The 27,804-nt window shown below is 39.2% G+C and overlaps 1 protein-coding gene across 1 annotated transcript in view; it reads left to right on the top strand.

The window, feature by feature from the left end:
* The first annotated feature begins 374 nt into the window (after positions 1 to 374).
* KCTD8 (potassium channel tetramerization domain containing 8) overlaps positions 375 to 27,804 on the top strand; it is a 253,332-nt gene continuing 225,902 nt past the window's right edge. The window contains exon 1 of the mRNA XM_059162385.1: positions 375 to 1,460. Within this exon, the coding sequence (XP_059018368.1) occupies positions 503 to 1,460 (958 nt within the window). The 5' untranslated portion in view covers positions 375 to 502. The remainder of the gene's footprint in view (positions 1,461 to 27,804) is intronic.

The following is a 27,804-nucleotide window of genomic DNA, read 5'->3' on the forward strand; positions in this document are numbered from 1 at the left end:
CTGTGGCTCGGGTCCCAGTCCCGAGCCTGACGTCAGTGCCGCCTCTCCGGCTGCGAGGAGTAGTTAGCGCCACCGTCCGCGCTCGGGGCTGGCTGAGCGCTAGCAAGCTGCTGGGGCGGCGAGTTGTCTTTGCTCCGGCCCCTCCTCCCGCCCTCCCCGCGGGGAGTCCAGCGGCTGCCTAAGAGCCGCTCGCAAGTCTCTCTCACACTTCCCCGCCGTCACCCCAAAGGAGCAGCCGCTCCTCCCCGCGCCTCCACCGCCGCCGCGGCGCCCGCGGAGCTCTTCTCCTGCGCTTCGCTCCCCCGATGGAGCCCGGGCGCCGCCGCCGCCGCCGCTGCCCCGAGCCCTGAACGGGGACGCCCCGGCCGAAGGAACGTGCCGCCCGGCCCGAGGGCGCACCAGGCACACGCCAAGGCCGAGGGCTGCCGAGGGTGGAAGGCGCGGGCTCCAGCAAGGAGAAAGTGCTGCTCTCCCGGGTCACTTGGCCGGCGGCGGGGGGACCATGGCTTTGAAGGACACGGGCAGTGGCGGCAGCACCATCCTGCCCATTAGCGAGATGGTCTCCTCGTCCAGCTCGCCGGGCGCGTCTGCGGCAGCCGCCCCGGGGCCCTGTTTGCCCTCGCCCTTCCCCGAGGTAGTGGAGCTCAATGTGGGAGGCCAGGTCTATGTGACCAAGCACTCGACGCTGCTCAGCGTCCCGGACAGCACTCTGGCCAGTATGTTCTCGCCCTCCAGCCCCCGGGGCGGCGCCCGACGCCGCGGAGAGCTGCCCAGGGACAGCCGGGCGCGCTTCTTCATCGACCGGGACGGCTTCCTCTTCAGGTACGTGCTGGATTACCTGCGGGACAAGCAGCTCGCGCTGCCCGAGCACTTCCCCGAGAAGGAGCGGCTCCTGCGCGAGGCCGAGTACTTCCAGCTCACCGACCTGGTCAAGCTGCTGTCGCCCAAGGTCACCAAGCAGAACTCACTCAACGACGAGGGCTGCCAGAGCGACCTGGAGGACAACGTCTCCCAGGGCAGCAGCGATGCGCTACTGCTGCGTGGGGCGGCCGCAGCCGCGCCCTCGGGCCCGGGAGCGCACGGCGCGGGCGGCGGCGGCGCGCCGGACAAGCGCTCGGGCTTCCTGACGCTCGGCTACCGCGGCTCCTACACCACCGTGCGAGACAACCAGGCGGACGCCAAGTTCCGGCGTGTGGCGCGCATCATGGTGTGCGGGCGCATCGCGCTGGCCAAGGAGGTCTTCGGGGACACGCTCAACGAGAGCCGCGACCCCGACCGGCCGCCCGAGAAGTACACGTCCCGCTTCTACCTCAAGTTCACCTACTTGGAGCAGGCGTTCGATCGCCTGTCGGAGGCCGGCTTCCACATGGTGGCGTGTAACTCCTCGGGCACCGCCGCCTTCGTCAACCAGTACCGCGACGACAAGATCTGGAGCAGCTACACCGAGTACATCTTTTTCCGTAAGTTCCCGGGCTCCCCGCTCCTTCGCCGACCCGCGGTGGGGTGTGAGCCCGGCCGGAACCCGGACGGGGCCGGTGTCCCGCGCGGGGGCTTGGTTAGCCAGGAAATGCGAGGGGCTTTTCCCTGTTCGGCCCCGTCACGCTGTGGACACAGTTTAGGGCTGCCTCCCTGGCGATCTGCCTTTCGATCCCCGTCTTCGTCAACTCGGGAGCAAGCGTTTCCCAGCCAGTCCTCTTTCTTAACTTCACTGGATTTGCGCTCTGACCCTGCGGTGCTCTTGGAGGCGCTGGGCGCCCTTCGGCGGAGGGCGGGGGAGAGACGCGACCCCAGAGCTGGGCGCGTTAGGTCCGCTTCTCTCTGCTTCCACGGAATTCCTGCGGGTTAACTTATGCGGGTCTCGGTGGTGTCCCTACAGAGGGCAGTTTGGCATCGGGGCGTTTCGGCGCACGCCAGGATCACCTCCAGTTGGTGCGGGTCTGGCGCAGAGCTTACAGTTACGGGTGTTCTCGGCAGGGGGCAAGGAGAGAAGGGACCTCCGTGCTTCCTGAGCTCCTCAAGGGCCCGGGGCATGAGAGCAGCTGGTGGGAAGGAGGTGTCCATCCACTCAGAAACCTCAGACTTCCCTCCCCCACGCCCGTAGTCAGTAACTGCTGGGTGTTTTGAACAGCGGAAGGTGGAGGGACCTGGGATTTGGATGTCTTCTGCTGTCAGGGTTGGCGATTAGGAAGGGACGTTGTGCGCGCGCGCGCGTGTGAGTGTGTGTGTAGGTGACTGTGTTTCCTTTCTGGGCACCTCAAGTGCAAAAGGGGTCTTGAGCCCACTTTTCCAGGGGGACTGAAATGCAATGGTTTTCTGAAATGAGAGAAGGAGAAGATTTGGAAAGCATTGGGCAGGGTGCGTTTTGTAGTGCGCTTCAGGAGGGGGCTCTGTGGATCAAGTTCAAGGACTACACCAAATATCACGGGCGCTGGGGGGATGGGACCGGCACAGAAATCCGTGACGCTTATAAAGGGAGCAGGGCCACAACTAGAGAGCTATTTGGACAAATGAAAAGCCAGCTGGGATGGCGGCAGGAACATCATTTGGCAAACGCTCCTTCTTTGGCAAGACACAGGAAGCTTCAAAACTTGCCTGTAGAGTTGGGGAGAATATCATTGACCGTTTATGATTGAAATAGACAGCTTTAATTGTATCTATTTCTTTTGGTAATTCACCTACTGTTTGGGAACTACACAATTTATTGCACTTTATTTTGACTGGAGAAGTGGAAAAGACTTTTTTTTTTTTTTTTTTTTTAATTTTTCTTTTTCCACAGGTGCAAGCTTGATAGGAAGATGCTCATTGTATGTTCTAGTAACCTTGGAGATATGGTGACAAAACACAGCACACTTGGCGTTAGTGTTAGATTGTCTTTTTTAATAGTGCTGGATTTCCTGTGAAAACGATTTCACAGAGAAGCAAAGAAAGTGCAGGTTGTAGTGGTAGATAAAATCTAATTTTCTTAATTATATAAAAGTATTATTTGTTGTACAGTAAAAAGTTTGATAGAAAAGTTGCCTAAAGGAAGGTGATATTTTATTGTCTATATAAAACTGGGATCTCTTCAATATATATTAAGTAATTAAAACATTTTTTACCATCACTGTTTACATTTGATCCTTTATCAATGGGACCTTTAACTAGCATTTCAGCTCTTAAACATGTGTGTCATTCAAACGTGGGTATACTCCATTTTAGAAGACGAGACTTCTTTTGACTCTTTTAATGGCTAGAGGTTTTTGTTAGAAGATACGAGCATAAGTGCTCAGTGGTTAATATTCTTGCATTTTGGGATCTTTCACAGTGTTGGTCTTTCTTTTTCCCCTAGAGAGTTGTGGACTTGACTTTGGTTTTGAGGAGAACATAGGTTGTATCTAAATTATGAAAACAAGCCCTTAAAATAGTTTATTGCAGTGGGAAACTCAGGCAATGTAGCTAGCAAGGTAATTTGAGAGATATTTGGAATTTAGGATATTTAACTTCTGGAGCCAGAAGTGTTGATAAAATAAAATATCTCTATTACAAATAACTATGTGCAGAATACTCACATAACTAATGAGCTCTGAGCGTCATTCATAAAAGTCCTAGAAATGTAAGTGCTACAGCCTTCTTCATTGATTACTCTATGGGGAAAGTACATGGTTCCAGGTTAAATAATGCTCTTCTGAAATGGTATTGTAGTCATTGACTAACCAAATGTAATATAAAACCAATTTGTGACGTAAAATTTATCTTGAATTCTATTGTATATGCATTTATTTTATATTTTATATAGATTGTAGCATATTTCACAGATTATTTTACACATGATTTCTTTTAATATTGGTGAATGAAAAGATACTGTCAAATTTTATATTTCCATTCTCTTCAGCTTAGGTAATGATGTAAGTATACAGAGTATACTTATTTTGTTTAGCAGTCTCTAAGAAAACTACCAGTATTATTCATAAAAACAAAATTAATGGGTGAGCTTGTTTGTCCACTATGTTTTAGAGATAGAAGGTAGCCTTATTTTTTATTTCCCCTTTAGCACAATTTTTTCACCAAATACTTATTTTTGTGTATAACATGTATCAGTCATTTTAACACCTTTTAAAAATCAGGCTATGTGTGAAATTAGCAGCATGAAGATTCTCTGAAAACTACAGAATTGTAGTTTATACACTGGAACTCCAGCTTCAACTCCTTACTCCCTCTCCCCTTTTTGCCCCCCCCCCCCCCAGTTTCTATTCAGATGGGAAGAGAGTAGCACATGGTTCAGTAATCTTAAACACTGCCATTTGCCAAATGTGTGATCTTGGTTAAATTATTTATTTTTTCTGAGTCTCCACTCCCTTACCTGTATAATGGGGGTTATTATAGTATCAATTAAAAAATATTTTATTTATTTGTCAGAGAGAGAGAGAGCACAAGCTGGGGGAGCAGCAGGCAGAGGGAGAAGCAGGCTCCCCACTGAGTGAGGATCCCAACGGGGAACTAGATCCCAGGATCCTGGGACCATGACTCCAGTCAAAGGCAGACACCTAACCAACTGAGCCACCCGGGCGTCCCTATAGTACCAATTTCATAGGATATGAGAATACATGTAAAGTCCTTAGACCAGGGCTCGACATATAATAAAAGCTTAACAAATGTTAGCAGTTACAATTAATTGTTAGCCATATTATGCAAAGTTTGATATTCTTGTCAATATTACATTTTAACTTTGTTATATACCAAGTATAATCAATTTACTTATAAAGTTAATTAGAAAATTATTTTGCAATTAAATGATAACATAATAACTTTCAAAAGTTTGACACAACCAATTTAATAACAAGTTCATTGTTGGAACTTGAATTTTTCAGGCCAAGTTCAAGTCACCTGGGCTTGCCAGTCTTTCTACAGTTAGTTTTTGGGATCAACTCCAACAGAACTCTTTTCTGATTCAGGGCCAAGAAGTGTTTTAATGTTCTCTACTAGGACTTGAAAGTTTGGTAATATTTTCTGACAAACACTGAGCTAGATTCATTATCTCCTTAAGTGCTTGTATCCAAGTCATTGGGTTCCAATGCTCAAGGTTATATACAGGCTATTAAACATTTAATACTAACTTCATCTGGCTGGATGGACACTTTTATCTATTCTCAGTGTTAACTCATTATTTTACCAAGTCTTTTAGACTCTGTGACCTATACTAATGATATTACCATTCTATATTACTCTTTTAATACTGAAAATTGTGCTTTCTTGAAGGAAAGTAGAGTGATTTTTATGCTTTTTGTCTTTTGGGTAGGGGTTATCTGTTAGGTGCGCCTGTCGTGTTTCTAGGTATATCTAGAAGACAAGGCATTTTATGTTGGCATTGTACTACATCAACAATAAATAGTTATAGGCTTGGCACGAGATATGTAGACTACCCATAGTTAGAATAAACAGTATATATATATATCTTTTATTTCTCACAATCAGTGTGTTTACAGAATGGTAGTACTGCTCTTATCTTAAAGTGCTTCCAGTTTTGTACTCCATGTGTTGGTTGAGTAACATTTGGTGTAAAGTACATACTTCTCTAGGATGCACTTGATATTCTTTACATTTGGTATACATTTTTTGTTGTGATCTATGAGAGTGCCAGATCTAGGAATTAATGCCATTACTGAACTGAACTTTGAATTCCGATTTGTCTTAATGGATTTTTATATCTGGTCTTTCAAATCTATTCTGATTTATTTGACTGTGTATGGAGGAATATAACTAGTTGAGTTGAAAATATTCGAACAACTTTTCAGTCTTATGTTAGCAGGCCAGTTGTATTCAAAGCTTTCTAAAAAACATCTTTAAAAAGTTATTCTATTTATATGTATACTTTTAAAATTTTATATTATTTTCTAGTCTAAAAGTGCTTCTACTTTTATCATCAAATGTTATATGGAAAAGAATTTTGTTAATCATTTTTTTTAAGATGGTTCTTTTCCTTCTAAAGCCTTACTAGTTATTTTTGTAATTCCAACGTGAAAATTTCTTTTGCAACCACATGACAGAATGACTTTTGAGTCAGTGGAGAACAAGTAAAAGGAATAGATAACTTTTTAAACACCAGCATCCTGATTTCATGCAAATAAGTGAAATAATAAAGTGGACAGAAAATGACAAAAAACTTGGGGTGAAAAAGTTTGGAGGCTGTGCTTTGTCACTGGGTTCTGTTTAAGGGCTTAAACTTTTATGTCTGGCATAGTACAGTCTCTAAACTTGATTTTTTTTTTTTAAAGATTTATTTATTTGGGGGGGGGAGGGAGGAGGGGCAGGAAGTCAGGGAAGGAGAGGAAATCTCCAGGGACCTCTGCTCTGAGCACTGAGCCCCACACCTGGGCTTGATCTCAAGACCCTCAGATCATGACCTGAACTTAAATCAAGAGCCTGATGCTTAACCAACTGAGCCACTCAGATGCCCATAGACTTGATCTTTTTAAAATAGGATTATGACTTTAACTTTCCCTGCTACCTCTATAGCTTCTTGTCAGCTGTTATTTGGATTATGCAGCTGGAAGGCTAAATGACTATCAGTTTTATTGGTGGAGTTCTTTTTTTTTGGTAAGTTAGATTGCCAGAACTCACTGTGTGTGTGTGTGTATGTGTGCATGCGTGCATGCGTGCTCGCATGCACATATGCGTGTGGGACTATGCCTTAGTTAAAAAAAAAAATCCCCTGGGAAAAAGAGAAATAATCTGTATGAAAATAAGCATCAATTATTATCTATTCTATCATCATGAGTTATTAACTGGCATTAGTTAAAAATGTGAAAATGATTGTCAACTTGTCATCTAAAAGTAGCTCTTGTTTGATTATGAAAGTTATACATTCAGTTTTAAGAATTATATAGAAAAAAAGTAAAATTAAAAATCACTAACAGTAACTAATAAAATCTTGATTTATTTTCTTCCAGTATTGTTTCTATACATTGTTTTTGTCCTATACAAATTGTTTGTATACTGTCTTTGTTTTGTTTCATACATTTACTATACTTAATGACATTTTCCCCATGACATTAACATTTTTATTAACATCTTAGATAATAAAATTATAATGCATGTCTTTTGCCACATACAGTATCATAATGGTGTTGGTGTTAAATATTCTCCCTGTAAACTTAGAAAAAAGTTGATATTTTTTCCAAAATACAGAATGTGTAATAAAAACAACATTTACTGTGTACCTAATTTTGTGATGTGTTTTATATACATTATTTATTTACTTCTCGTAACATTCTTCGAGCTTGGTTCCCTGCAACTCTAGTCAGGAAACTATGATTTGAAAAGGCTAAGTGACATCCCTGGGTCATAGACCTTATGGGGCTGAGATGGAATTTGAATAGATCTGTTTTACTTCAAAGCCCTTCCTCCTAAACATATAAAAGTTATGCTTATTTCATGCAGTCAGTCAATTTGACAAGTATATTTCAGTGTTCCCTGAGTACTTAGAACTTAGGTCTACAAGCAAAAAAAAAAAAAAAAAAAAAGTAGTGTGAATTATAGATGAATGAATCAAATATTTCTACATTAGATTTCCCTAAGAATACAGTAAATGCACATTTTTATGTCTTTACTTGATAAAAGAGTTAATTTTTATTGCATAAGTCTACCATATTTATGAATGTTTTTTAAACTAAAGAAAACAAACCATTTGACTCAATTCAGCCCTTTTTTGGGGGGGAACAAATATTTATAAGTTCAATAAACTGACTTAAATGTGACAGTGCTAAGGTAGTCATATACTCCTCTTCCATAGAAAATTCATTTTTGTTTTATGTATTAGAACATATTTTATCTGTTTATATGTTCTTTTCTTAGAAGACGGCATAATGAAGAGGCTATTTTAGTTTAAATCAATTTTGTTAATTACATGTAGTCTATTGGTTCTGGATAGTGGTTAATGGCATTAAATTATATACTTAGTATAATTCAATTCAAAACAATATTAAATACCAGCTGGGTATTGAGTATTGAGATTGACTCTTTATGTCTATTGAGATTGACTCTTTCTCTCTATCTCTGTCTCTCTCTACATATAATCTGTATGTTGTATGTATTGTATGTACATGTGTATTTGAAGTACTTGGAAAGTAGAATTTTAGATTACCCTTCAATTTATATTTATTGACACATTTTTTTTAGACCTTCTTTTGAATTAATTTAAGGGTGTTTGAATAAACCGACAGCATTCCGTAGCAGCTGGTCTCCTGCAAGACATGCTGGTGTCTTTTCTAATCAAGTTTATTCTTTCAGTGGTGAGAGGCTGTGCCATCGGAGGTTTTGAAAGGAGTTGCCTAAAGATGAAAATGACTTTATTCTTAGGATTTCAAAGTTACTCCCACAGGTGAAGTTAGCTACTTTTAAGTTCTAAGGGTAAGGGTGAACCTTTCTAGAGCTGACTTGAATATACATGCCTTGCATCTATCAGCTATAAACTCCCCAACATTCACTTTTGTGGGGGAGCATTTCACAAAATTGAATTATCCTGTAAGGCTAGTTGTATTTTGCATCATCCAAAGCAAAAGTAGATGAAGTATTTTATGCTAAGCTTGTATTATTTACAAGTTTGTATCCTAAGCTATTGGGTTTTTTTTTATATTAAATTTTTTTTTTAAATTTTATTTATTTATTTGACACAGAGAGATCACAAGTAGGCAGAGAGGCAGGCAGAGAGAGAGAGGAGGAAGCAGGCTCCCTGCTGAGCAGAGAGCCTGATGCGGGACTCGATCCCAGGACCCTGAGATCATGACCTGAGCCGAAGGCAGCGGCTTAACCCACTGAGCCACCCAGGCGCCCGCTATTAGGTTTTTTAAGTGTATTCCTCAGTTTCATAGTCCTGCAACACTGAGTGTACCTTTACTGTAGAATCCTTTTGAATTTGGTCTCTGCACTTGCCTAGGTACACGGTCCTTTCTACATTCCTACAATATGTAGTTTTCTTTCTCTCTCTTTATTCCTTTCTTGATAGATCCCATTTTTCCTAACTTTATTGAGCTATAGTTAATATGCAACATTTAGTAAGTTGAAAATATACAACATAGGGGTGCCTGGGTGGCTCAGTGGGTTAAAGCCTCTGCCTTCAGCTGGGGTCATGATCCCAGGGTCCAGGGATCGAGCCCCACATCAGGCTCTCTGCTCAGTGGGGAGCCTGCTTCCTCCTCTCTCTCTCTGCCTGCCTCTCTGCCTACTTGTGATCTCTCTGTGTCAAATAAATAAATAAAATCTTAAAAAAAAAAAGAAAATATACAACACGTTAATTGGATACATTTATGTCTTGCAATATGATTACCACTACAGCTTTGGCCAAAACCTCAATATCACATAATTACCATTCTTTTTGTGGCTGGAACATTTAAGCTCTACTTTAACAACTTTCAAGTATAGAGTTCAGCATTGTTAACTATAATCACAGTGCTGTACATTAGATTCCCAGAACTTAATCATCTGGTAACTGGAAGTTGGTACCTTTTGACCAACTTTCTCCCTATTTCCCCCATCTCTTAGCCCTTGGTAACCTCCATTCTATATTGGTGTTCTACAAGCTTTTCCTTAAATTCCATGTATAATGGGTGTCAGAAGGCATTGGTCTTTCTCTATGCATAATGCGCTTAAAGTGCGTCCATTTGTCACAAACAGCAGGATTTCTTTCTTTCTCTTGGCTAAATGATATTCCTCTGGATATACCCCACACCTTTTGTATCTGTTCCTCTATTAGCAGAACTCAGGTTGATTCCATATCTTGGCTGGTGTGAATAATGCTGCAGTAAACATGGGAGTTCAGATATCTCTTTGAGATTCTGTTTTCATTTCCTTTGGCCATGTACTCAGAGGTGGCTTTCCTGGGTCATGTGACTCTCATTTCATATTGACCTTCTGCATTAGTCCTCTCCTTGAAAACTGACACCAGGTCTTACTTTTGTATTCTCAGCTCCCAGTGCAGTGGCTAGTACATATTAAGCACTCAACCAAACATTTGTTTTCTGAAAAAAAGTGCAAATTAATGAATGAACTGAAGATGTTGGCTGTTCCATTAGTTACTGAATTAAGATTTAGTATCGCTTTTATTTATTTATTTAAAAGATTTTATTTATTTATTTGAAAGAGAGAGAGAGAGAGAACAAGCGGGGAGGAGGGGAAGAGGGAGAGAGAGAGAGAGAAGCAGGCTCCCGTCAGATGAGGGAGCCAGACGTGGGGCTGAATCCCAGGACCCTGCTGGGTTCCTTCTCAAGACCCTGGCATCACTGAGCCTGAGGCAGCCGCTTAACCAACTGAGCCACCCAAGTGCCCCTATCTCTTCAATTTAAATTGAACTTATTAAGCAATTACCAGGCTATACCACCATGGGACAGGACATACAAATATGATTGAAAGAGACCTTGCATTTAAATGGTGACCTCAGGAAACTCTGTGTAATTATGAATTATGTTATTAAGTATGAGTGTATTAGCAAGAGGCAGGAGTGAAAACGTGAGGAGTTGTTCCACAGGTACCCATGAAGAATAAATTAAGTAAAATGTTAACAAATATAGAGGCAAATTAAAATAATGTTATAAATGGACTCATTAGCATTGTCAACATACACATAGATGCCGACACACATTTATTTATACTTAAATGATACAAAGGATGTTGGGCAAATGCTCTGTGCTGCAGCCCGTCTGCAACCACACTTGTCTTTCAGAACATCTTAGATGCAGAGTGCCTGCTACTTCCAGACCTAGACAGGCCTACTGTGCTGTAATAAAAGGTCAGGAATTATTTGACTATCCTGGTAGGTATTTACAAAGGTGAGGATCTGGTTCACTCTATATTGCAAACTCAACTCTTAGTTTTTGAAATACACTTAACAGATAATACTGTTTTGTGATCGATATGGCAATGTCGATTTTACTTATATTCATTAACCTTGTGTCAAGATAGTTAATAAAAACACAAATCAGCTCTGCAATAACAATACACACTTCATGATACCAGTAGGATGCTCTTTATTTCAATGTTTATTCACCAAATGTAGTCCAATGCTTATCCAGCGGTTAAACTCAGAATGTTATTCCACCATATGGTTACCATTCTCATAATAAAATCTGTTTACATTGGGGGGAAAACTAAGCTAAACACAACAAAGGAATATAAACAATATATAGCACCCACTTCTTGTCACCAAAAGAGTGAGTGATTTCACCATTAAGTTGTGTTACTTCCATTTCTTCCACAAGTGAAAACAACCAAAGCTTGACTATAAATGGAATTCAGAATATTGCTCTTTCTCATCATTTTGTATAATTAGGCAGTTGTAATTTCTGTATGAGGAGGATAGGGAGAGTAATAGTGTATTAAGGGGGAGTCAATACCAGAATCTACTGGCTCCAACTCTGAAGAAGTGAAAGCCTAGAACGCTATGAATAGTTCAGTACTTCTTGGTCAGATTCTTTGGCAAATTCTAGATCTAGCTTCGATACCTGGGGAAGATAACCTAATCTCTCTCCTGAAGGGAAAGTAAGGGAAGCAGTAGTACTCACAGGCTTGTTATGAGGATTAAATCAAGTAAGACTTAGAAGAACTATAGGCACAGATTAAATTCTCAGTGTATGTTAGGGGCTCATATCATGTAGTTAATCCCATTTCTCTGTGTTATAAATTCTCAGCACCAGATTTCTTCTCTTTTTCTTTTTGAGGAAATTGATAGTAAATACCTTTTCAAATTGCTCTGAAAAGGTCCCATCATCATTAGTGAAATTTTACAAAAATTATTGAGCTAGTAAGTATAAAATCAACGTGAAAATATTATTAAAATAAGTTCATTCTAGTTGGTTCTTCATCGCTTAGGGAAAAATATACTTTTCTAGGTTTAGTGCTGGTCACTGGTCTTTTGACTCAATTAAGAAGAATACTGATATTCACTAGTTAGTGTCTAAGCTATGACATGTATTTAGGCAAAGTCCCTTTTAATCATACTCCATATTTATATTTCTGGTGAATGCATTTAGCTTTGATTTTCAGCAGTTTTGCGCAAGAGAACAAATTGTCACAGAGCCAGGTGGGCTCAAACATCGCTCAGAATTTGGGCACTTGGCCAAAAATTTTAGGCTAGAAATTGGATTTAAATACATATTTCCATAATTTTGAGAAAACTATGTTAGCTTTCAACTCATTAGCTCCTATTGAAACTCTGCTACAGAAATTGAAATATAAGCTTTTTAGTTGCTTAAAGTTCAGGTATTTGAAGAAAGCAGAGATCTAAGGCAGATTCTCACAGCCATTCCGAGGTAACTCTCCCATATTTTGACTTCTTTTCATCTGGTTGGTGAAAGCTGAATCTATGATGTCTCTTTGCAGGTGGAGGGTAAGGATTCATACATATAATTCCAGTGATTTCTGTATTTTAAGTTTGAAGTATATAGTGTGTTACTTTGATACATTTATACTTCCTAATACATGTATTACATGTAATACATCATGTATACATGATAGCCCATGTAGCAATATTTTATTACATTATGTAATTATAGTGCAGTGTTATTGTCTGTATTCATTATGCTATGCCTTAGATCTCTATGGCTTATTTCTACTGGTTATAGTTTGTACTGTTAAACATCATCCTCTTAGTGCTCCCCCGCCCCCCAATCCCCTGGTAATCACCATTTTACTCCATTTTTTTTACAGGTTTAACTTCTTAAGATTCCACATATAAGCGATGTCATACAGTACTCGTCTGACTTTGACTTATGTTGCTTAGTATAACATGCTGAAGTTCTGTCCATGTTGCCACAAACAGCAGTATATTCTCCTTTCTCATGCCTAACTAATATTACACTATGTGTATGTACCACATCTTTTTATATATTTATTGGTGGACATTTCCAGGCATTTCCATCTCTTGGCTATTGTGGGCAATGCTGTGATAAACATGGGCATGGATAGGTCTCATCAAAATCTTGTTTTCATTTCCTTTGGGTATATACACCGTAATGGTAATTTTGGATTGTATGGCAGATTTTTAATTCTTTGAGAAACTTCCATACTGTTATCCTTAGTAGCTGGACCAGCTTACACTCCCCCACTACGGTACGTGTTCCTTTCTCATCAAATTCTGGCCAATACCTGTTGTCTCTTATATTGCAGATGTGAGGTGGTATCTCATTGTGGTTTTGATTTGCATATTTCTGCTGATTAGTGATGTTGAACATTTTTCCTGTGCCTGTTGGCCATTTTGATGCCCTCTTTGGAAAAATATTCTGTCCGTTTTTAAGTTATTCTGTTTGTTTTTTGTTAACTGAGTTCTTTACATATTTTTGTTATTAACCCCTTTTCAAAGGTATGATTTGCAAAAATTTTCTTCCATTCCGTAGGTTAGTTTTTCATTTCATTGTTTGTTTGTTTGTTTTTTTCTGTGAAGCTTTTTGAGTTTGATGGAGTCCCATTTCTTGGTGTTTACTTTTGTTGTTTGTGCTTTGGACGTCACATCCAAAATATCATTACCACGACCAGTATCAATGAGCTTCTTCCCTTCTCTTCTTTTTCTTAACATGTAAAAAAATATTGAAGTATAATTGACATACACTATTATATTGGTTTCAGGTGTACAACATATTGGTTTGACAATTCTATACAGTATTCAGTTCTTATCACAATAAGTGTAGTCACTATTTGACACCATATGATGTTATTACAATATTATTGACTGTATTTCCTGTGCTGTACTTTTCATCTTGGTGACTTCTTTATTTTATAACTGGAAGTTTGTAACTCTTAATCTCCTTGATCTATTTTGCTCATCCCCCACCTACATCCCCTCTGGTAACTACCATGTTGTTCTCTGTATTTCAGACTCTGTTCATTTTTAGATTCCACATGTTAAGTGAAGTCATATATTTGCTTTTCTCTGTTTGACTTATTTCACTCAGCTTAATACCCTCTAGGTCCATCCATGTTGTTGCAAATGGCAAGATCTCATTCTTTCTCATGTCTGAGAAACATTCTATTGTGTACATACCACATCTTGTTTATCCATTCATCTTTTTTTTTTTAAGATTTTATTTATTTATTTGACAGAGAGAGAGAGATTGAAAGTAGGCAGAGAGGCAGGTGCAGGGAGGGGAATCAGGCTCCTTGGTGAGCAGAGAGCCTGATGTAGGGCTGGATCCCTGGACCCTGAGACCATGACCTGAGCCAAAGGCAGAGACTTAACCCACTGAGCACCCAGGCCCCCATCTGTTCATCTTTTGATGAACTCTTGGGTTGCTTTCATATCTTGGCTTTTGTAAATAATGCTCTAATAGACATAAGGGTGTGTTTCTTCTTGAATTAGTGTTTTTGTTTCCTTTGGGTAAATATCCAGCAGTAGGATTACTGGTTCATATGGTATTTCTATTTTTAATTTTTTAAGGAACTTCCATACTGATTTTCACAGTGTTTGCATCAATTTACATTCCCACCAGTAGTGTGCAAGTATTCCCTTTTCTCCACATCCCAGCCAACTCTTGGTATTTCTTGTCTTTTAGGAACTAGCCATTCTAATGGGTGTGAGATGATATCTCTTTGTGGTTCTGATTTGCATTTCCCTGATGATGAGTGATGTTGAGCATCTTCTCAAGTGTCTTTTGGCCACCTGTGTGTCCCCTTTGGAGAAATTTCTACTCAGATCATTTTCCCATTTTTTAATCATATTTTTTCTTGGTATTCAGTTGTATAATTTTAAAAATATATTTTGGATATTAACCCCTGCAGATATATCATCTGCAGATATCTTCTTGAATTCACTTGATTACCTTTTTGTTTTAATGATGCTTCCCTTTGCTATCCATTTTTTTAGTATAGTATCAATAGTTTATTTTTATTTTATATTTTATTTTGAGTATAGTTGACATACAATGTTACATTAATTTCAGGTGTACGACTTAGTGATGTAACAAGTTTATACATTATGCTTTGTTCACCACAAGCATCTGTCCTGTTATATCACTATTACAGTATCATTGACTATTCTTTATGCTGTGTTTTTTCTTTTTGCTTTTGTTTACCTTGCCTGAGGAAACATAGCCATAAAGATGTTGCCAAGGCTGATGTCTAAGAGATTTCTGCGTGTGTTTTCTTTTAGTTGTTTTATGGTTTCAGGTCTCACATTCAGGTTTTTAGTTCATTTTGAGTTTATTTTTGTGTATGGTGTACAAAAGTGACTCAGTTTCATTTTTTTGCCTGTGGCTGTCCAATTTTCCCAACACCATTTGTTGGGGAGACTGTCTTTTCCCTGTTATATGTTCTTGCCTCTTTTATCATAAATTAATTGACCATATAGGTGCAGGTTCATTTCCTCTCTATCCTTTTCCACTGATGTATGTGTCTGTTTTTGTCTTAGGACCATACTGTTTTGATTACTACACCTTTGTTACATATCTTGAAATCTGGGAGCTTTGTTCTTATTTCTCAGGATTGTTTGGCTATTTAAGGTCTTTTGTGATTTCATACAAATTTTAGGATTATTTGTTCTAGTTATAAGAAAAATACTGTTGGTATTTTAATAGGGATTGCATTGAATCTGTAGATTGTTTCGGGTAGTATGGATACTTTTAATGATATAGTTCTTTGAATCCATGAGCCTGGTATAGCCTGTCATTTGTTTGTGTTGTATTCAAGTTCTTTCATCAATGTCTTCGAGTTTTCAGAGTATAGGTCTTTGTCCTATTTGGTTAAATTTATTCCTAGATATTTTATTCTTTTTTTAGTGTAATGGTAAATGGGATTACTTCCTTAACTTCTCTTTATGGTACTTCATTATTAGTGTATAGTAATTCAGCAGATTTCTGTATATTAATTTGGTATCCTGCAACTTTACTGAATTCATTTATTGGTTCACAGTTTTTTGGTGGAGTCTTTAGAGTTTTATGTTTATAGTATCATGTCATCTGCAAATAGTGAAAGTTTTACTTTTTCCTTAACCATTTGGATGCCTTTTATTTCTTTTTCTTATCTGATTGCTACAGCTAGGACTTCTAATACTATGTTGAATAAAAGTGATGAGAATGGACATCCTTGTCTTCTTCCTGATCTTAGAAGACAAGCTCTCAGTTTTCTACCATTGAGTATGGTGTTAGTTGTAAGTTTTTCATATATGGCCTTTATTATGTTGAGCTATGTTCCCTATAAACCCAGTTTGTTGAGATTTTTTATCATGAACAGATGTTGAATTTTGTGAGACATTTTTTCTGTATTATCTACTGAGATTATCATATTTTTTTATATCTCATCCTAATTTTTGACCGTAAGTGACTAGGCATGAGAGTGTCTGTGTGTGTGTGTGTGCATGTATACATATGAGAATTCTTTAGGGGAGCATCAATATAACTCCTTGGCCATTGTGGGCAATTAAAAATGTTTGCCCTCTGAGCTGTGGTTGGATAATGATGTTTGTTTTAGAAAAATGCAATACTGTTATTGATCTTGATCTTTTGTTGAACTTGCCTATTTAGAGATAAACTCAGTATTTTGAAAGTTATAATTTTTTTGGCTTCCCTATTACACCTGAATCCTTCTGAGAAATTTTACCACTTGAAGAAATGAAAAGTCTATTCAATAGTCCAGATGTTGCTATATTTCTTATGGATGTTGCCTACCCTCCATGAAGAAATCCTCTAGTCAAATTAAAATGAGCACTTCTAGTCATCTTAGACAGGTATTCCATAATTAAGATTGAATTTGAATTTGAAATGGGTAGTGGGTATTCTTTTTATTTCAGTCAAATTGGGCCTGTGATGGGTTAATTTAGCATGATTCACAGACAGTGATAAAAAGATACATATTTGTTTTATAACAAGAAGATATGGAGCTTGTTAAGTTGTTGATGTTTCTGGTAAATGGAACCATGGATAAATATGCTAGGAAGTCCAGCATGGAAGATTCTGTAGCTTAGTGTAATTATTTACATTTCTTCTACTGTAATGATACATTTCTATGTCATGTAAGAACCATTATACAATATTTCAGTTTTTAGTTCTTGTGTTAACATGTTTGGATTGTAAAGTAAACTTAGTTATTTCAAGCTGTCTGTTTTATAGCTGCTACTATCAAGCCATATTTATCATAATTATAATTTGGTACTTAGCATGCATACTGGGAAGCTTAGTAATACTTAGTATTCGGTAAAACTAAAAAATAAACAACAACCAATGGATAAAAAAACAGTAACACATTTACTCCACATTTTCAGTACAAACACTATGCAATAATGGCTAAAATTTTTGTTAAATTGTATGCAGTATTTTATGGGTTGTATTGTGGCTCCCCAAAAAATAAATTGGTGTGTTAATCCCTAGTACTTCAGAATATGGGGCCTTATTTGGAAACAGGGTCTTTACAGAGGTAATCAAGTTAAAATGAGGTCATTAGGATGGACTGTAATCCAGTTTTAATTATGTCCTTATTAAAAAAATTTGAGCAAAGAGATAAAGATGTGCATGCGCCCTGGGAGAACACCCTATGAACATGAAGGTGGTCAGGCAGATGTATCTACAAGGCAAGGAATGCTGTAGATTGGCAGCAAACCGGGAATGTAGGAGAGAATCATAAGACAGATTGTTCCTCATGGCTTTCAGGGAGACCCAAGCCTTCCAACACCTTGATCCTGGACTTCTAGCTTCCAGAATTGTGAGATAATACATTTTTGTTGTTTACCCATCCTGCTTGTGATACGTGGTTACTGTAGCCCTAACAAAGTAATGTATTCATTTTGAACTCCTCATATTGTAATAAATCTGGGAAAAGTTTGAAAATACAATGATTTTTAAACGCTCTCTGTGTTGCAGAGGTTTTAGTTACAGTGAACAGACTCCACTCTAGATAACTGAAGCTGGAAAAAAACTTACTATTAAATATAATATAGATAGCACATTCATTGCTTGGGAGGGTCGAGCTTCCAGGAGGGATTCTCAACCACACCGTAGAACAGTTCTGTCAGGGATGGTGCTGACTTGCAGTGATGTGGGAGCTCAGAATTGGGCAGCTACCATCAAAGTGCAGGGTCTAGACACACCACCTTTGCCATGAACTGTAACAGTCAAGATAAAATCATCGGTACACTGTCTCCCCTTATGCCTTAGTTCATAGTGTCTGGTTGTGAAATTGCATATGGAAATCTAGCGAAAAGAGAGTCTAGAAATATCTCTTTCAAAACAAAACAGATTGGGTGGCTCGGTAGGTCAAGTGCAAACTCTTGATTTCAGCTCAGGTCATGATCTCAGGGTCCTGAGATCTCTCCCAGCCTGGGCATGGAGCCTGCTTAAGATTCCCTCCTTGCCTCTCTGCCACTGCCTCCCTCCCTCCCTACCATCCCCTGTGCCAAGTGCTCTCTCTGTCAAAAAACAAAATAAAACAAAATAAAGAACAGTAATAACGAATATTTATGGCATATTATCAACATTGGTCTGTGCATGCCTATTTCTTATTTTTATAATTGTTTTTAAAATTTAAACCATCCAATTAACTGTAACTATATTGGAATTAAAATTAGAAACTTAAAAAAAATTAAGCCATTCGATCTCTACCACTCTATCTCCATAGACAACCATTCCCATGGATTTAATGTCTATTCTTAAATTTTTTGTGTTCTTGCAAGATGTGTATTGTTTTCTTTTCTTTTTTTTTTAAGATTTTATTTATTTGACAGACAGAGATCACAAGTAGGTGGAGAGGCAGGCAGAGAGAGAGGAGGAAGCAGGATCTCCGAGGAGCAGAGAGCCCGATGCGGGGCTTGATCCCAGGACCCTGAGATCATGACCCGAGCCAAAGGCAGAGGCTTTAACCTACTGAGCCACCCAGGCACCCCTTGTTTTATTTTCTTAAATTAATTTACATTTACATTGTTTCTATGAGAACTTTATTTTAAAGATTTCTTCAATTTCATGGGCCCATCTAAACTAATTGTCTATTTCTAACTGCTGCAAGTTACTTTCTGGTGTGTGTTTTACCTGACCAACCTCTCGCCCACTGATCTACACCAAGATTGCCTTTAGTCTGACATGGCCGAGTCCACTATGGTCTGCTGTGAAAATCCTTTGAAATATACATATAGGAGGGGAATTACTAGGTCACTGAGGGTACATAGACTGCATTTAATTTAGTACTGTCAGATTGCTCTCCAAGTGATGCACCAGTCTTCACTTCTAAGAGCAGTGACAAAGATCCCATTTTCTCCAATTTCCTGCCAACACTTGGCATAATTTCATTTTCTAATTGTCGCAAAACAGATGAAAAATGGTATTTCATTGTGGTTTTAAATTTCATCTCTTTAATTACTAATGATGGAAGTAGTTTTTAGTTCTCCAGTCTCTGTAAATTAGAAAGGTACTAGAAAGATTTTGAGTGTGTCAGTCAATAGAATCCAGTAGCTGTCTCCATGGCCACCTTCTTTTTCTTTTAAAATGCCAACTACAACAATAGCATCATGAACACATGCTCCTGCAAAGTGTGAAGAAATAGCCCTTCATGCATATGGATATTTTACTAGCCTTTCTCACAAGAGGGAAACCTCAAGTCTCACTAACCCTGCCTGTGTTTTGGGCAATGTGCTGTACATTATATGAGGTCGAAATGTGATGTCTTGTGGGATGGCCATCTGTGAATTGAAACATGTTATTTGCCCTCAGTGCATCCATGAACAATATCAAATAGGCTATATGGATAACTTCAGTAAGAACTTTTGTTCCAAGAATGTGAGAATGTGGTACATGCAGCATTCCAGATCTATAGCAAGCCCCACTATGCAGACAGCAAAGATGCTTGTTACTGGCCACAAAATGTATTTCTTAAGACTATCTGGTAGCACCTGGTTCTGCTACTGAATAAACCCCTTTTGCCTGTTGTCCTTTGTGGTTCCATTCTTAACTTTCTGCATGACTCTGTTCTGTTCAGTGTCTTCTGGGGCTCCATCTGAAGGAGGCACAGGGTCAGTCCCCCTCTTGGCAGCAGCACAGGCTTCACAGCATACTTCTTTCCTTTGCAGTATCTGAGAAATGTGGACTTCTCTAAAGGTTCAAGAGCCTTGGCTATTGATGGCCAGTCTTGCAGTTTCTTTGGCAAAAGAATGCCTTCAAAATTGTAGTGCACTTTTGGTTAGTTTCTTTAGTGAATTAAGGTCATTCAAAATCTTGTGTCCTAATCCTTTTTAGTCTCTTTATATATTTATTTTGAAGGCTTTATTTTGTGGCCTCTGTGAGTCACTCATTTCAGGTAATGTCTTAGGAGTGTGGTGCTGGCTTTGTCCACAGGACTGTCAGCCTGGGGTGAAGGAGTTATACCTCCTGCTAAAGCTGCAGTTTTGTAGTTAGATTTTGTTGTTGCTGTTGTTTTATTTTTAAGGACTTTATTTATTTATTTGAGAGAGAGTGTGTGTGCATAAGCAGGGGGTGAGGGGCGGGGAGTAGAGGCAGAGGGAGAAGCAGGCTCCCCGCTGAGCCAGGAGCCAAAGATGGGCTCCATCATGACCTGAGCCAAAGGCAGATGCTTAACTGACTGAGCCACCCAGGTGCCTCATTGCTATTGTTTTCTTAACATAAATTTTTGTATTATGAAAATTTTAAGCGTAATGAAAAAAAAAGAATGGTTAAGAAAAATTCTCGTGTATTCATCTTCTAGATTCAGCAGTAATCAAAATATCACTTCATCTCTGTGATTTTATTTTTGCTAAAGCATTTTAAAGAAAACCCAAAACATTGTTATTTCACTCCTACATACTTTAGTCTCTAAAACAAAAAAAGGATATTTCCTTATATAACCACTCTTCCCGTTTCAACTCTAACAAGACAAATAATAATTTGTGTCAGAATCTGGTGCATAATCCACAATCATATTTCTGAGATTGTCTTCAAGATGTTCTAACTCTAACAGTTCTTTATTTCTTTCTTTTTTTTCTAAACTTGAGACTGTATATGTTATTTTTATGTACCTGTCTCAATATAGGATAGCTCGTCTTCTCTTTTTCTGTCTCTGTCTCTATTTCTTTACATGTAATGCCATTGATTTGTTTACGGAAATAGAGTCTGGTGACCTAATTAATGCCTTGTGTTCTGGATTTGGTTGCTTGCTTTCTTGTGACCTCATTTAAATTGTTCCTTTGTCTCTACCTTTTTTGTAAATGAACATTAACTAAAACTTGATTAGATTCAGCTTTTTTTTTTTTTTTTTTTTTGCAAGGCTATTCATAGGTGATTCTGTGTAATTCTGTTAATATATTAGTTCACAGGTGACCATCCCACAAGTGTCAGGTTGTCCCATTTTTAGTGGTAATTAATATGCAGATATGAGGATATGAGTAGTGTCAGTCTGATCTTTTCATTTTAAGTGCCTAGTAAATATTGATCAAAGTTTTATCATTGATGACCATTCCCTGATACAGATACTATATTAAGGGATGACAAAATTGTGATTTTCTTATTTTATCATTTCTTCCACATTTGTTAGGTGGAATTTTACAACAAAGAACTTCCTCTCAAGAACTACTTAAATATAGTTAATAGAGGAAAGGCAGGGAAAATGCATAATTCTTTCTTATTTCTTGCCATTTTTCATAGTAAGGAGTTGGTAACTCCTTACTGAGTAAGTAACTTTTAGTGATATTCAGTGAATCATTGCTATTATTTTGGTCTTTTAGGGGGTTTTCTTTTTCCTTTTTTCCTATTGTGGTTTTCCTCAACCTTCTGGTTCTCTTTTCCTTTGCTGCTGCTTTTCTCAATCTCCTCCCTCCCTTCCTCCCTTTCTCTCTGTGTGCCTCTGTCTCTCTCTCAGGCGTAGTTGTGAAATCATGGACATTTTATGTATTTAAGCATTTCCATCAATGACATTTGTTATCTCGGATGATAAGGCTGTTCAATATTTGACCAGTGAGAGGCTCGGTGCTTTTTTGACACAGCCCCTTAGGTCCTTGTAAGATTACCTGCCATTATGTGGCCACATCTTTTTTTTTTTTTTTTTCATCCCAAGATTTTATTTGTTTATTTGACAGAGGTTACAAGTAGGCAGAGAGGCAGGCAGAGAGAGAGGAGGAAGCAGGCTCCCCACTGAGCAGAGAGCCCGATGCGGGGATCAATCCCGGGACCCTGAGATCATGACCTGAGCTGAAGGCAGAGGCTTTAACCCACTGAGCCACCCAGGCGCCCCTGTGGCCACATCTTTTAACTGCTTCATTTTGCAGTACAAATCCAGCTGGATTTGTCAACTCTGTAAGTTTCCAAATTCTAGGACTCTCCTTCAAATTCTCTTTCAGGCTTCAGGAAAAGGGAGGAAAGAGCACCTATTTTATAAGAGCTGGGTTATTTTCTGTCTCTTCTGGAAGGTTCCTTGGTGGGTTTCTCTTATAAGGCTTTGCTGAAAGAAGGAGGAAGCAAACACTACACACTCATATTCTGAAGTGTCCTAGCATGTTTTATTTCATGCTATAGCTTTAGTTGACATGTGTCTATCTTCTGAGGTACAGCAGCTCATAATGTGACCAAATGGTCACCATCCCATAATGGTTGTTGTCAGCTTTCCCATCGGTAACATCTTTTTCCTTCTCTGGCCACCTGTCGGCTTCCCTGCTACATGAAACCAGTACCATAGTTTATGTTTTATTATTGAAGCAAAGAACCATATTCTCGAATATAAGTCCTATTTCTTAGCTACATAAAACCAAATGCAGTCTAGTTAGTTAAAGCTGAATGTGATTTATTAAGCGTGTGCATCCTGGCCACTGAAGGAATTGCTGCTTTGTCAGGGAACTCAGAAGAAAGAATCTTGTAGCACAGCTGCAGTCCACGTGCCCTATAACACCACAGTGCCCCACACAGAGCTTCCCTTGAATTCTGAATGAGTGTCTGTGAGGGGGCAGCTAATTGGCACAACACAGATCACATCCAGAAGCCCACACAGTGGAATCAAGAAATTGAGTTTTTAGGTAGCTAGCCTCTTTGTGTTAGTATAGAGTAGTTGCATCCACTGTATCCTGCACACCCCTGCCTTATTTGAATTTTAGAACATTGGAAAAATGATGATTTTTATTAAATTACCTGAAAATGTATTCATATTTTTTTAAAGACTTTATTTATTTATTTATTAGACAGACAGAGATCACAAGTAGGCAGAGAGGCAGGCAGAGAGAGAGAGCAAGGGAAACAGGCTCCCTGCTGAGCAGAGAGTGTGATGCAGGACTCCATCCCAGGACCCTGGGATCATGACCTGAGCCGAAGGCAGCGGCTTAACCCACTGAGCCACCCAGGCGCCCTGTATTCATATTTATATACATCTCATTTCTGTAAAGATATCATTGCATAATTCCCCTTATGCGCATTTCTTTACATACAAATATATATGTAATCGAAATGAGACTGATAAGTTTAATACCATTATTTCAGTGCAAGTTATCAATGAGGGAAAGTGTAGGAAGTAGGATTGCAGCTTGTAGAACACAAAAAACCTTGAGGAGTATTTAAGTTGTGGAAGTATAAAGTTTCAAAATATGCACGTTAGAATCTTCAATAAATGAAAATCTGCTAGATCATTAGACAACTGTCTCTATAGTTATGCCAAAGTATATATGGATTCTGGTGAAGATTAGAGGAAACCAGAGGCTAACTTCTGTCACTTTCTAGTTTATTGATTTAATGAAAATGACTTAAATACTTTGAGATTATTTCTCCCTCTCTCACCTGATAAATGATCTGAGCAATAATTGCTCAAAACACCTTGTTAGGTGTTTTTAGCGCCTCAGTTGAATTGCACTATATAAATTGAACCAGAAGTAAGGAAATGTAAATTTCTTTGAGTTAAAATATGAGGAAGAAGCTGGCTAAAGCACTGACTCGTTCTCCAGAGCAGGCAAGACACAAGCTGAGGATTCTACTCTAGGTACTTGCCAGATGACTAACTTTTGCCTGACATTGGAGTGTGGGTTTAAGTTCATGAATTGCAAGATCTAAGGCTGTTGCAGGGCAATGATAGGCAACAATAATGCCTCTACATTGTTACAAAAAATCTCCCCAAACCCCATGAATGATAGCTATTTCTATGCTCCTTTAGCTATCCAGAGAAATTCACTGTGATGTGGCTGTTTCGGCCAGTCAAGTTAAGGGACAGTTGCACATTAGACATGTTCGCCCACTGGGGAGTGAAGTCTCATAGTGCGTCTGACAGTACTATTTCCTTCTCTTTTTAAAATTTTAAAAAAGGTTTTATTTATTTGAGAGAGAGCAAGCACACCCATTGCATACATAGGGCGTGAGTAGGGGAAGGGGCAGAAGGGGAGAGAGATGGACAGGCAGGTTTCAGGATGGCCTCTGAGCTAGATCTCACAACTTTGGGATCCTGACTTGAGCTAAAATCAAGAGCCAGGCTCTTAATCGACTGAGCCACCCCGGTGCCCCTCTTTTTTAAAAATTTAATTCCAATATGGTTAAGAACAGTCTTACATTATTTCCAAGTGTACAATATAGTGATTCAACAATTCTTTATGTTAGTACTCGTGATATGTATATTCTTTTTTTTTTTTAAAGATTTTTTCATTTATTTGACAGAGAGAGAGAGACCACAAGTAGGCAGAGAGGCAGAGAGAGAGAGAAGGAGAAGCAGGCTCCTTGCTGAGCAGAGAGCCTGATGTGGGGCTTGATCCTAGGACCCTGAGATCACAACCTGAGGCTTAACCCACTAAGCCTCCCAGGCGCCCCCGTGATAACTATATTCTTAATCCGCTTCACCTATTTCATCCATGCTCTCTACCTAACTCCACCTCCTCCCCTTCGGTAACCATCAGTATGTTCTCTATAGTTACACATCTTTTTTTTTTGGTTTGTCTCTTTTTGTCTTTGTTCCTTTGTTTTGTCTCTTGAGTTACACATATGAGTGAAATATATGGTATTTGTCTTTCTCTGACTTGTTTCACTTAGCATAATATGCTGTAGCTCTATTCATGTTGTTGCAAATGATAAGATTTTATCCTTTTTTATGCTAAGCAATACACACACACACTCACACCCACCCACCCACATACTCACACTGTATCTTCCTTTCCCATTCAACTATTGATGGACACTTGGCTGCTTCCATAATTTGGCTGTTGTAAATAATGCTGCAATAAAATAGGGTTACGTATGCATATATCTTTTTGAATTAGTGTTTTCATTTTCTTTGGGTAATGATCCAGTAGTGGAATTACTGAATCTTATGATAGTTCTATTTTTGATTTTTTGAGCAGCCTCCATGCTGTTTTCCACAGTGGCTGCAACAGTTTGCATTTCCACTAACATGAGGGTTTCTTTTTCTGCACATCTTCGCCAATACTTGTTTCTAGTGTTGTTGATTTTCACCATTCTGACAGGTGTCAGGTGTATCCCTCACTGTGGTTTTGATTCGCATTTTCCTGATGATCAGGGATGTTGAGCATCTTTTCATGTATCTATTGGCTCTCTGTATGTCTTTCTTGGAGAAATGTCGGTCATGGCTTCTGCCCATTTTTAGTTAGATTATTTGTTATTTTGGTTTTGACTTGTGTAAGTTCTTCATATATTTTAGATACTAACCTTTTATCAGACACGTCATTGCAAACATCTTTCTGCATTCAGTAGATTGTCTTTTAGTTCTGTTGATTGTTCCCTTTGCTGTGCAGAAGCTTTTTTCATTTTCACGAAGTCCCAGTAGTTTATTTTTGTTTTTGTTTCCTTTGCCTCAGGAGACCTATCTAGAAAAATGTTGCTGGGGCCAATGTCAGAGAAGTTACTTCCTTTGATCTCTTCTAGGATTTTTATGGTTGCAGGTCTCACATTTAGATATTAATCCATTTCGAGTTTATTTTTGTATATAGTGTAAGAAAGTGGTCCAATTTCATTCTTTTGTATAGATTCTCTAGTTTTCCCAAAACCATTTGTTGAAGAGACTGACAGTTCTGTTTCTTGATTGAGGTAGTGAAGGGTGGAATGCAGAGTTCTGGAGCAGGGGTGGGGGTAGGGGTAGGGGAGAGGGCGAGGGAGAGAAGGACTACCCGATGAGAAGGAGCCCAACTCAGGACTGGATCCCAAAACCCCAAGATCATGACCTCAGCTGAAGGCAGATGCTTAACCGAATGAGCCACCCAGGCGCCCCTAAATAGGTTTTTTTTTTTTTTTTTTTTTTTTTTTTTTTTTTTTTTATTTTTTATAAACATATATTTTTTATATACATATATTTTTATCCCCAGGTCTGTGAACATGGAGGCCTAAATAGGTTTTTAAAATGAAATGAAAACTCGTGTTTCATCAGTTAGTGAAGCTGAATTTTTAAATTAAATTTACTCTCTGTGCTTTAGTCAGTGAAGCCTCATACTGTGTCTGGCACCAAATTGTCGCTTAGCAAATGTTTATTGATTTAATTAGAGAAGCTGTGTGATGGGTGTGTAGACACATAATATGAGTGGATTTAAGGAGTAAACCAGTACTATGTTTGTATCCCAACTCTTGCAGTTAATAATTGTGTGACTTTGGGTAAGCAATCTTTTGTCTCCAAACCTGTTCTCCTCTTTTGTAAAATTAATGGACTAATAGTACATATTTTAGAGGGTGCATTGAGGAATAAGTGATATGCATGTAAATCACTTGGCATGGCATTTTATTCAAGGTCAAGGTTTTCTTTTCTTTTTTTTTTTTTTTTTAATATTTTATTTATCCATTTGACAGAGAGAGAGATCACATGTAGGCAGAGAGGCAATCAGAGAGAGAGGGGGAAGCAGGCTCCCTGCTGAGCAGAGAGCCTGATGTGAGGCTCAAAACCAGGACCCTGGGATCATGACCTGAGCCAAAGGCAGAGACTTTAACCCACTGAGTCACCCAGACACCCACGGTTTTCTTTTTTTAATTTATTTTTTAAAAGACTTTATTTATTTATCTGACACAGAGAGAGATCACAAGTAGGCATAGAAGCAGGCAGAGAGAGAGGGGGAAGCAGGCTCCCTGCTGAGCAGAGAGCCGGATATAGGGCTCAATCCCAGGACCCTGAGATCATGACCTGAGCCAAAGGCAGAGGCTTAACAGGTGCCCCTAAACTATTTCAGTAAGTAAACTATTTTACTTATTATTTGTAAAGAACAATGGTAATACAGAGGAGGTAGCTATTAACTGAATGGAGTGGAGGCTTCCCAGAAGGCATTAAACATTACAAATTATAAACAGAATGGTGAGCATCCATGTGAGCCTGGGGAGTCTGCTAGGCATGGCATGTTAGACAATAGTTTGATTTGGCTGGTATCAGGAAATATGTTGGGGGTAAATCTGGAAATGTAAATAGAGGAAAGATAATACCCTACGTTGTATGTCAGGCAAAGGGTTTTAAGCCCTGAAGGTGTGTGATCAAATGTGCATTTTGAGGAAGGAGCCATGGCAGTGGAGTAACATATGGCATTGGGGAAACCTAAGTTACTTGGTTGGTTGGTGGTTTTTGGAAAGGTTCAGGCTAGAGATTAACTAATGTGCTCTAGAAAGTACAGGGAGTAAGCAATAAATTGTATTGCTGTGTAGGTGATATAATCAAGTGAAATTTGGGAGGAAGAGTTAAAGTATGTGGCTGTTGTCCTGTGACTCATTTATTCCCTTCACCAGTTAAGATGCCTGGGGAGAAAGAAAAGTCAGGTGACTTGGTCTAATCTTCTTGTTAACTGGCTTTCCAAGTGAATAGATGAATGGTATTTCTAGGAAGAAGAGATCTTCTCTAGTGAAGACCTTTGCCAGATGACCATGGCTAAAGGATGACCTGTGGTAAATAAGTTCAGAAGCTATAAGGCATGGACCCCGTATCAGCTCTTTGTTT

The sequence above is a fragment of the Mustela lutreola genome, chromosome 1 (genome assembly GCF_030435805.1).
Source record: "Mustela lutreola isolate mMusLut2 chromosome 1, mMusLut2.pri, whole genome shotgun sequence".
Lineage (NCBI taxonomy): Eukaryota > Metazoa > Chordata > Mammalia > Carnivora > Mustelidae > Mustela > Mustela lutreola.